A 12,098-nucleotide genomic window follows, 5' to 3' on the forward strand; every position below is an offset into this window, starting at 1 on the left:
GGTTGGCTAATGCATTGTAACCCAGGACTTCTGGTTTCGAATCCACAAACCCAATTTAAACCAATTGGTCGGACTACTTCAATAGGAGTATTTGTAAAACCAAAGTATTAGTATCTTATACGGGCAAACCGGGGTGTTGGAATACTTGTCGGGCTTTACTGGCTTTTGCTGACTTGTTTTACATGGGGTGCATGTTAGTCTTGGTGCATTGCAGGATCAATCAGGTTGATGTGTTTGTGTAGCTGGCTGCGTCTATTAGAGTGGACAGAACCAGGCAAAGTGCCAACATTTAAAGCCTATATGGCATATGTACTGAATCGTGATCCAACTATCAAGCTCTCGGTAGATGGACCCAGCTTGCAGTCTTCTACATTAGTTTTAGCCGGGGCTGGCGGAAATAGTTGTTGAGGTATTCCATATCATAATCTTTAGTTTAGCAATTGCCATAAAAGCAAGGACAATGACTTAAACTGTAAAATCATGCATAATAACAAGATCTAAAATAGTTCGATTTAAAAAAAAAAAAAAGTTTTAGCAGCATGAAGGTGGAGCATAATCTATAGAATAGTAAATAGTTGAAATGGTTCTAATACCCACAATTAAGACTAGTAGGTTATGGAGGGAACATCACAACAGTTTTGATTTGAGAGTGAATTTCATCTACCTCCTATACTGATTATATACGGTTAGTCTATTAAAAAAATCCTAAATGATAGCGGGATGGAACTCTACCACACAATCATAGGTGCTAGATACTGGGAGGCAATGTGGCCGACTGTTGTCTCGCGGTTTCTCGCATGTATGTGGAGACAAATTGACCTGAATACCCTAGTTGCAATTATGTAGTCTCTAATGCCAAAGATATGGCAGGATTCATTTCCTCCTGTGTGCATGATACTGGATTACCAAATGATAATATTGATTCATACAAGACCTTTGATGGGAATCCTTAACTAGGGGTGACTTACGTTTACTGGTGCTTCACATCTTGTGATCTGGTTTGTTAGTTTTTCTGTTATTGTACCCGTGTACTATTGACTTGGCGACAATAAGTATAGGATCACTATTGGATTTCTAAGTAGACCCCTAAGTTTGTTGATTAGTTGCATGATACTGTGGACAAAAGTACAGCACATGATCTACAGTTTCCTTAACCTCGCGGCAAAATGGGCAGCTTGGGTCGGGTTCAGCATCAACAAGGGTGTACCGTCACTTCGCAGTAAATGATCAAAGTGGCAAAGTTTGGAACTTAATGTGGAGTCTTAGCACCCGGAGGCTATATTGTGTCCATATACCTTTCCGAGAATTGAGTATCTTTAAATTCCAAAAAGGTAGAAGTTGGTTACTTGCTCCCCCCCTATACTGGTGCAATTACCATCTACGTATCATCAATATCGCAGTATACGTTTCAATAGATTTCTTAGACTTTCAAATGGGAGAGTTCAAAGTTTTTCAATGAAGCAGACTGGTATCTTGGTTTCAGGATACATTACAGGTTGACACCAGGCACGATGCAAGGATTGTGTTCATAACCGTATCACTGATGTGCTCTCAAGTACGTATAGTTCACACCTGCCAGGATACACTGTCCTCAATGGTTTGTATTGGATGATTTCATGTTTACATCTTTCTCCCCAGTTCCTCCCGTATACAAGGGAATCTGTGGCGTCAACAGACTGATTATGGACATGACCTTCGGTTCCATGGACCTGTACTGGTTGCCCTACATCCGTGACCTCCCGCTGACCGAGGAGCTGAGCAGATCATACATAGTGGCTGTTAATAGCTCTGTGTTCCACCTGGAGGTGCCTGTTCCAGCTATTGGCTTGGTGTATGAGGTACAGTATACTTACGTGGCTCATAGGCAGGCTTGCTTGCGTTTTGTGCCATCTCACCAGCTTATGGCTGTAAGTAGCACAATGTTCACTACTGTGGCCGCTGTGTTCTGGGCAGTGGGACCCCCATCCTTGAATGCTCTAACGAGACCTTTGTGTTTAGGAGGTCACACTGAAAACGACTGCGGTCAGACTGGACTTCTCCCTGAAGGACAACAAGACATTGGAAACCATGAGCTCCTTTTCAGTCGCCTGCAAGTTCCCAACTGGCCGGATGCTGGGTAAGGCTCTTTTACTCTATTCGGTCAGCTTAATTATGTGGCAAGATTATCTAAATGATGGTACAAAAAAAATGCAGATTGTATCACCTTCTCTGGCAAGCTTTCATCTCATCTGAACTTTTGTGTAACCTGTAAAGCCATAATTCAGTAAATTCTGGAGCAATAGATTTGAATAAATGTATATAACATGGACATTGGCCTTTTAATGTTTGATAAAACAAAGGGCAATCGGTGCCCATTGTTAGCTGCACTCTGAAACCGCTTTTTCATATGAACTACTACAAAATAAACTGTCAAGTATGTAATGAATGACGTGTAATATGGTCCTCTATTGCTGTCTTGAGATTCTGTTGACATTTCCAAACTGTTCTACTTTTGAGCTCATGGTTTATGATGCAAAGCCACCCAAACTCCTCGGTGGCCAAGCGTATTGTTTACCTTTGTTGGTTCTTCTACGTGGTTCTGGTAGACCTGAAAGATCAAACAGATTCCTAATTGGTTAACCCATGAACTGAGCGTGAATGGTTTTGGTTGCAACCACCAGTCAGGGAGGTGGACATCCAGTTTGGCAGGGGGGGGGGGAGACTACTTTGAAAGCCCTTGATTAGCCAATAAGGACACCTGGTCAATGGAGTCCATTCTCCCATCTGCATCTATAGGAGTGGTGTTTAATCGCCTCCCTTTATTTCAATGTCCTGCTCTCAGGAGCCTCAACCTGCAGGCTCTGATTTAGAGGCTGGAGCCACTTGGCGCTTGTTTGACCGTCTTATTGATCTCTTTACTTTCCTTCCCCGGCTGTTAGACCACATTAGGTGCTGTTTCCATCCCCATCGCCCCTCTCGCCCCCCTTGCAAAATTCATAATTCTGACTTTGGGTGCAACCGAAAGAAGTAGCCAGTGGCTACTGCCCCATCGTGTGGTGACCAGGAGACTGACAAAGCTGGTCGTAGGGAGGAGTTTTGTATGTCTGAGAGCAGAAGATACCAACTAACAGTGGGGGAATGAAGTAGCCCTTAGCCAGACCCTGCTGTTGCCCGTGACCTTTGGCTTGTATGTTGTGTGCATGCGGTTCATGGGATGTCTTGGTTTGAGCAAGGAGTGCAAGTAAAGCTGCAGTAATGGAATGACCACCACTGGGTCTGGGCTCCCAACGGCACAGCTTGCCACAAGCTAATAATAAACAACAGAAATGCACGTGCCGTACTCGACTTGACCTGGATTATTTATCCTCAAAACATATGAACTAGAACATCATGTTTTGTGTGATTTATCACTTCATTTTTATTAAATTTTCAATTGTATTTATATGTTACCTTTGTTTTTGGTCTCTTAGTTTGCCAAATTCACATTTTTACAACCTTATATGTACAAAAAATACATTCATATTTACAAAAACAACAAATTAGTTTCAATATACACTTAAGAAAAATATTAATCAATCGAACCACCATTCATTCATCAGACATACCAACACAAACAACAATAACAATCTATTTTTAAACAGATACCGGAATCAGAATATTCACAGTAGAGCCCTAGATAATTAATAATCTCTAAAGGAGATAAAAGTTCCACAATCTTTTGGAAACCACTTTTGTAATTTGGGCTTATTGGAAGGTCTACGCGTTTCAAACTCGTGTTATATGCGAGTTCTCATCCGGACCGTTGTCTGTAAAGAAAGAAAGGAAACTTTCTTAGGTGAGGAATCATTAATGGGAGAAGCTGCCTATTCCAATATTCTACAACCTCTGTTTCGTACCTCTTGTTTGTCAGAGTGGGGTACCTGGCCAGGGTTCCCGACGTGGACAGGTTTATCTACAAGGAGAGATGTCATATGTTGTAATTATCTTCCACACTTGCTCTCATTACTCATTTATATGCTGCACACTTTTTAGCACACTTACTTGGTTAATGTGGTGTTAACCAAGTAAGTGTGCTAAAAAGTGTGCAGCATATAAATGAGTAATGAGAGCAAGTGTGGAAGATAATTACAACATATGACATCTCTCCTTGTAGATAAACCTGTCCACGTCGGGAACCCTGGCCAGGTACCCCACTCTGACAAACAAGAGGTACGGAACAGAGGTTGTAGAATATTGGAATAGGCAGCTTCTCCCATTAATGATTCCTCACCTAAGAGTTTCCTTTCTTTCTTTACAGACAACGGTCCTGATGAGAACTCGCATATAACACGAGTTTGAAACGCGTAGACCTTCCAATAAGCCCAAATTACAAAAGTGGTTTCCAAAAGATTGTGGAACTTTTATCTCCTTTAGAGATTATTAATTATCTAGGGCTCTACTGTGAATATTCTGATTCCGGTATCTGTTTAAAAATAGATTGTTATTGTTGTTTGTGTTGGTATGTCTGATGAATGAATGGTGGTTCGATTGATTAATATTTTTCTTAAGTGTATATTGAAACTAATTTGTTGTTTTTGTAAATATGAATGTATTTTTTGTACATATAAGGTTGTAAAAATGTGAATTTGGCAAACTAAGAGACCAAAAACAAAGGTAACATATAAATACAATTGAAAATTTAATAAAAATGAAGTGATAAATCACACAAAACATGATGTTCTAGTTCATATGTTTTGAGGATAAATAATCCAGGTCAAGTCGAGTACGGCACGTGCATTTCTGTTGTTTATTATTAGCAGTAATGGAATGGACACAAAGGTTTCCAAAGCGGTTCTGTCAAACCGTGCACATGGAGGCTTGTGCCGCTTGAATTGTAGCGCCTTGATGCATTACTACTTTTTGGGATTTTGTCTTTGCCCTAGTGCAACTAGAACTATCCGACCTGCTTAAGCCCTTTAAAAACACTAACCTTTGTCAAGACACCCATTCTAAGCCTAACAGTGACGACATTGCAAAGGGTATGATTTCTAAAGTTGTTACAACCGCCAGGATCACCTTTGATGGGTCTTTGGGCACCCTTGGATTCTCAGTCATAACATTAAATGAAGAATCTACAGGAAGGGAAAAGGAAAGCGAAACAGTTGTCAGCGTTTTGTACAGTAAATACTAGCTTACATGAACTCCTCTTCTGAATTGTACCTGTGGCTGCTTTCTTTAGCTTGAGGCTTGCTGTGCTGAAAGGTGCCGTTTTGTTGCCACTTTTGCAATTGTGCACGAGAACCTATAGCTCCTGGAAAAGTCATTTGTATGTGCTGCACCTTGAAAGAGTAGGAATCTGACATTCGTGCCTGGGTAATAAAGAATACTATCCATTTTTTCTGTATTTTGGGACATGTTGACATTCCTTGCAAACTTGGCAACAGCCGGACACATTTACCCACTCATGAAAACCACCCATTGCATGCTGGAACCGGTTAGGGGCGGTGCGCTGTCACTCCTGCGATTGCTTCCTTATTGTGTCGCCCCTTTGAGGTGCTACCATAAGGAAGCAAAGTATTCTAGCCCTACATTTTTGGTTATTGCAGATTCTGAGGGAGGGGCTCTCCTCAAGGAGTGGTACTACATAGTATTACCAAAGGGAATCCCAAAACACCCATTGCGGAAATCCTTATGGCGGAGCACAAAATTACACACTGAGACCCCATAACTTGCCTTGCTTTGGAGGCCGCAGTGGGAAAGTAGCCCCAGGAAGCGTTGAATGTGGCCTTGTTGCTAAAGGCACATGTCCAAGCAGACGGGCTATGAGGCTCCAGCCAAGATGGCGGCCGTAGTTTGCCTCTTGTCCATTCTACTGTGGCTCTGCAACCTGGGTCAAGTACAACCCTTGTGCGCTCAGAGCAGCGAGCCCGAGCAGTAAAAGGCTTCTCAGGGGGAGGTAGTGTGGGGGTCAAGAGCTCAGCACTCCACTCCACTGACTATTTAACCCCTTCCATGCTCATGACTAGCTCAGCTCGTCATGCAGCACAGTGCTCCTGTGCTCATGACGAGCTGAGCTCGTCATGACCACCCGTTTTTATTGCTGTCCAGCACAGCAGGAGAATCTCCCTAGCAGCGATGCGGTTAAATGACACACCTGCTGTAGCACCAGTGCTTAATTTGAGCTGGTGCTTTCCAGTGCTCAGCACCGGCACTTAATTGGTTTCTGGTGCTCGGCACCAGCACCTAATTGTCAACACCATATTTAGAACAGTCTACCACATGGTGGCGTTGCTCATCTAATTTAGAGCAGAGCAGAACAACAATTGTTTAGGAATACAACATACAAGTAGGGGAAGCAAGATGGCAGTTGAGTGAGAGGAGCCGCGGAGCAGCAGCGCGTTGTGGTGCAACTTATCCCCAGATTCTCCACCCTCGCACGGTAATAGCCATTAAATCACCTCCGGCTTTTACACATGACAGAACCCGCTCACCCATGTTGGATTACTGCTGCCGTGGTGAAACAACGCGCCTCGCAGGAGCCCGTAGGAGCCAGCAGGTGAAACCATTACCTGGAGCAGTCAGGATCCTCTGGTTGCTGACTGCGGCGTTGTCGATCTGGGTTCGGCGCCGGCAATGCGCTGGGCGTGTTCGGCGGTCCCCGGCAGTGTTTCAGCCCCGAGCGAAAGCAGGGCTTGGGACCGGGTTCTGCTGGTGCGGACGTTACCGGGAGCAGACGGCGGTGGCAATGGCCCCGAAATCAACTTCCGGGGCGGCAGCTAAAGCAGCGGCCGCCGCGAAGAAAAAGGCACAGGCTACTCTGGTCGCTTCCCAGACAGCAGTTGATTTAGTTAATACAGCACAGATGCAGGAAGCTGTTTTGGAGGCTGGGGCATTAACGGAGCGGTCAGACCCCTGAACAGATTGGGAAAGGCAAACAAAACGTCGGTGCGGTCAAAGCAGACCCCTTCAATATCAGAACTCCTTGCTCGCAGTGGTAAAAATCAGAAAAGTGCAGTAATTGCAGCACCTCACACACCGGTTAAAGAAGCAGTACATCACACACCGGTTAAAGAAGCAGCACAAGATTCAGGTACCAGCGCTGCGTGTGCTCCTCTGCTGGGGGGTGTCAGAAGTGCATCACGTGAATTGGTTGTTGAGTGTTGTCATTCTGCCTGAAGTAAGGGGTGAAGATGTACCCCAGGTGACCCCCCCCCCTGAGCCTATTGGTACAGAGACGATGGAACAGGAACAAGCTGGCGGGTCTGCAACTAGCAAAGATGCTAATGTCCGTACTCCATTTAAAACATGCATAGTGGATCTGATGATCGATGAACTCTTAGATGCTACTGTCTGTCAGGAGGGGGTGAAAGAGGTTGATTGCAGTGAAACAGATATCACACTTTTATGTCCTCCTCTCGCTCTAATGACCCTGGCGGAAGGTATGGAGAGTGAGCAGGAAAAGGACAGTAGCGAATGTTTCTATTCCTTGACTGAAGAGGCAGTGGTCTGATGAGAGGAGCTCTTCTCAAGAGGGTAGCAATATAGTCGGACAGCGACCTGGATCAGACCCCCCCCTTACACAGCTAAAAGACCTACTGGTAAGGATAAGATCCACACTCAATCACACAAGGATTTGACCTGGGATCATTCTTCAGCTACGCCACTTCAGGGTACCCAGGATGTTGAGGCACCTGCCTCTCATCCTCCTCTACTGGACGTCCTATATCGGACCATTCTTACACACAGAGAAGATGCTAGACAGGACACGAGGAAATCAGTCAGCAATGCGTAAGTTACAAGGTGTTAAACTGTCGCAAGCTCATGCCAATGTTCAGAATAGGGTCACTAATCTAGAGGAACGGATTGTGGCGACTGAGTCAGAAGCTGCCTCTGCCTTACTTAAAGTTGACTCCCAGGCAGCGCAGGTTGTTGATCTCCAGTGGAAGCTGGAAGATATGGAAAACAGACTAAGACGTAACAACCTCTGCGTCCTGGGGGTTCCAGAGGGGGTCGAGGGGGTCAGACACCAGGGCCTACACGATCACCTTATTTAAAAATGCATTCCCGGAGTTGTCAGACTGGAATTGGTCATCTGAAATCCAGAGAGCCCACCGCACTCCGTTTAAAGTCTGCCCAGGGGCTACTAGTGACAAACCAAGGGCAATATTAATTTTCATCGGAAATTTCGTCCTCAGACAAATTATATCTGATAAGGCTAGACCAGACGCAAAAAGAACTAGTGAGGGTATATCCTTTTTCGTCCGACCAGACTTCTGCCACGCAACGGTTGAGCGGCGTTGGAGACTTCGGCAGCTGATTAAGCCCCTCCAGGATAAACATATGCAGGTTTATTTAGTAAATCCAGCACAGCTCAAGGTTGTGAGAAAGGGCAAGACTCTATTTTTCACCTGAGGTGAAGGCAAAGGAGTTTCTAGACTCTTTGTGAACTATTAACATTGAGAAAAAGTAGTTGAGAGATTGAGGTGGGATGTACGGTTAGAAATGTCATTAGCCTATTCTTTACTTTCGTGTTGATCTTTGCAAGGGGGTAGGGGGTTTCTGGGGGTAGGATATGTTATGTTAACGGTAGGATTTTGGAAAATTACAGTTGCCACCACGCTGCTGCATTCATCCATCAACGCACAGACCTCGGTCTGAGCGCTTCTAGTGGGAGAGGGAGCGGTAGAAGGGGAGGGAGGTTGGGGGTGGGTTCTAAGGGTGGGCAAAGGGTCACAGGTGGTGGGGGGTGGGGGGGAAGCATTAAAAAAAAAAATGAGAATTGACGGTATAAAATTTAGATTTGTGTGGTGTCATCTGCATAGAATGGTTATGATTTGCAATCTGTTTTCAAAAACTGAGACGATTAAAAAACGAAGATGTTAAGTCTTAGTATATATTCGATCAATATACGGGGGTTGAATGATTGGCGAAAGAGCCAGACTGGCAGAATTTGTTAAATCCGAACCCATTGACCTCTTGTGTATGCAGGAAACACCTCTTTCCTGGGCGAAAAGAAAGCTGTTAAGGTTTGGTGGCTTTGAGATATTGTCGTGTTCTTCTCAGACTTCAACAAGGGCGGTGGTAATTTTAGGTAAAACAATCCGGGGGGGGCTAAACGGGTTAAATCCGATCCGTTGGGAAGATGGGCCATAGTATTAGGGTGTGGCTTATCAATTTGTGGGATCTATGGATCAAACCAGGATGACCCAGCAGTGTTTGAAATACTGGAGGGGGAATTGTCAACTTGGCCTGTACCTATCCTGGTTTGTGGTGACTTCAATATCTCAATAGATCTGACTAATAAGGTACCGTATATTGGCAGGAAGCCAAGAGTTTCCAGGGCACTCGTATCTACGATATCACACGGCCTCGTTGATATATGGGGGACAAAACATCCGGACGACCCAGGTTTAACGTATTTTTCATGCACTCACCAGAAATATTGTACATTAGATTGTGTTTTAATCTCTTCAGGAGAGATTGGGAAGGTCCATATCAAGAAGCTCCCCAGGAGAGATTGGGGAGCTTCCCCAAAGTCCTCTCGGACCACAGCCCTCTAGCAATTGGATATAACGGCCTAGGCTCGGCTAGAAAGAGAAGGCCTTGGACATTCAATCGCAAATTACTGGCTGATGTTTCATTTGTGGAACATCTACGAACATGGGCTCGCGAGTTCTTTGATGCAAACCAATATAGTGCCTCAAGAAACTCTGTCTGGGACTTGTTCAAAGCAGCATTAAGAGGAGAAGTTATTAGTTACACCTCCCAGGTAAGTAAAAAACAGGATGGGAAGAATAAACTCCTGGATGATTTGGTTAAGGCAGAAGAGCAGCACTGTCTTGACCTGTCATAAGGGTAGGAAAGTAGCCTGAGGCAAACCTAAATCTGTTTGCTTAAAGCTGAATTACAGAAACAGATGGCGGAAAAGGCATCAACTGAATATTGGACGTATAGGAAGAAAATGTACGAGACAGGGGAGCAGGCTGGGAGGGCACTGGCTCTAAGAATCAGGCAAGATAGTGTCAAATGTTATAACAAGCATACACGAGGGGCAGGACTATGTCGAACCTTAAGAGATTATATAGGTATTTGCAAAATTTTATCAATCTATATAGGGAAGAAGCAGGGGCTACATGTCTGGATGCCCTAGATGGTCATTACCCGGACTTGGGTCCCAAGTTGGAGCCACATGAGGCGGCAAACCTAGAGTGCAATATAACAATTGAAGAGGTACAGGAAGCATTAACTCATCTGGCTGCAGGCAAAGCTGCTGGCCCTGACTGCATACCCCTGGAGCTCTACAAATGCCTGTCGGTTGAAGTCGCTCCATTATTATTAGATCTGTTTAATGGAATTATCTGTACGGGCAAAATCCCCGAAACTTGGAAGGATACGAATATAGTAGTCTTCCATTAAAAAGGGAAAGCCAAAAGAAAGTACTGGATCATATAGACCGATCTCTCATAAATTCTGATAATAAGTTGTATGCGAAGATCTTGGCCACGAGGTTGGAGAGGATCATCGTTGGGCTAGTCTCCCCCTGGCAGCATGGGTTCATTCTGGGTCGCGGTACGACGGACCATGTTAGAAGAGCTAAATCGCTATTCGATGCCCATGCTGGGGGGGGGGGGGGAGAAAGGGGAGTCGCCATGATCCTCCTCGATGCAGAAAAAGCGTCTGATCGCGTTAGGTGGCAATATCTCTGGGATGTACTTTTGGAGAGAGGTTTCGACCCTAAGATTTTGACGGCCATTAGGGCCATGTATTGTGATCCGGTGGCTCGCATACAGATGGGTCTGAGCTCTGATAGAATTATGATAAACAGGGGCACCCATCAGGGGTGTCCCTGTTCACCTAATCTATTCGCACTATATATTGACCCGTTGATCGGCAGATATTGGTGAATAACAGCATCAAACCGGTAATAACCAACGGGTTTGAGAGCAAAATATTAGCATACGCTGACGATCTGGCAGTTATTACACCAGATCCGGCAGTGACCATGCAAATTTTAGTTGAGGTTACCAAGCAATTTGGATATTCTGGGTATCGATTAAACGAGGCAAAAACGCAGGTGATATGCTCAAAGAATATTACAAAATTGGATCAGCTATATGTTAATGCTGCTACCTATCTTATTCTGGGTATCGATTAAACGAGGCAAAAACGCAGGTGATATGCTCAAAGAATATTACAAAATTGGATCAGCTATATGTTAATGCTGCTACCTATCTTGGAGTTATTATTAATGCAGATACAGGCTCAATCATACAAGATAATTTTAATCCACTCCTCAAAAAATAGATGGATTTAAAGCATATGGATGCATTACATTTGTCCCTTATAGGCAGAACAAATGTTTTAAAAATGACTATGCTGCCCAAACTCCTTTATCTATATAGATCCATTCCCTATCTAATCGAGGAGGGGGTGTTAAAAAAGACTGAGTCTATCTTCAATAGTTTTCTGTGGCAATATGGCAAGATAAGGAGGGCAGCCAAATATGTCTCTCCCCCAGGAACATGGAGGTCTGGGAGCTCCAAATATAACATTTTATCATTGGGCCTGTTTACTGACCCAGATGTCGGTTTTATTTGAAGCTGTAAGTAGGGAGAGACACATTTTGGACCAGACCTATATACCCTCCCGTCAATATACAAGCTCTTAATGGGGAAGGAAGCTGTAGGTGCACTACTAAGAAACTGGGCGTAGATTTTTTAAGAAAATCAGGCTTAAGGTCCCTCTGGGAGCCTGGGATCTTTGGAAAATGCTACAGAAATCCCTACAGATTCCCAGAATCAACAGATATACACCTTTGTGGAAATCAGGTTTTTTTCCCGAACCTAAGTGTAGACGGGGCCTGGAAATTATGGGAACAGGGCATCCAGACGGTGGGGGATGTAATATGTAATGGTAAGATTGTCACTTGATTCCATTCAGCAGAAATATGATCTACCTATGGGCCATAGTTTTAAGTACCTTCAGATCTCATGAACACTCAAAGCTGATGTATCGGCCACTGCTTTTTCCGCTCGTAGTTTCATACTTGAATATTGAAGGGCGGAGCTAGGATTAGGGTTATTTATCAGGAGTTAATTGAAAAGCTACTTGATGATCTGGAGAAACACGAGGTAGCATGG

At 44.3% G+C, this 12,098-nt stretch overlaps 1 protein-coding gene across 1 annotated transcript in view; it reads left to right on the forward strand.

The window, feature by feature from the left end:
- LOC144797860 (uncharacterized) overlaps positions 1–12,098 on the forward strand; it is a 97,259-nt gene that overhangs the window by 63,516 nt on the left and 21,645 nt on the right. The window contains exons 13-14 of the mRNA XM_078668663.1: positions 1,639–1,838; positions 1,999–2,116. Coding sequence (XP_078524789.1) covers positions 1,639–1,838; positions 1,999–2,116 — 318 coding nt within the window. The remainder of the gene's footprint in view (positions 1–1,638; positions 1,839–1,998; positions 2,117–12,098) is intronic.

Source organism: Lissotriton helveticus, chromosome 12, assembly GCF_964261635.1.
Source record: "Lissotriton helveticus chromosome 12, aLisHel1.1, whole genome shotgun sequence".
Lineage (NCBI taxonomy): Eukaryota > Metazoa > Chordata > Amphibia > Caudata > Salamandridae > Lissotriton > Lissotriton helveticus.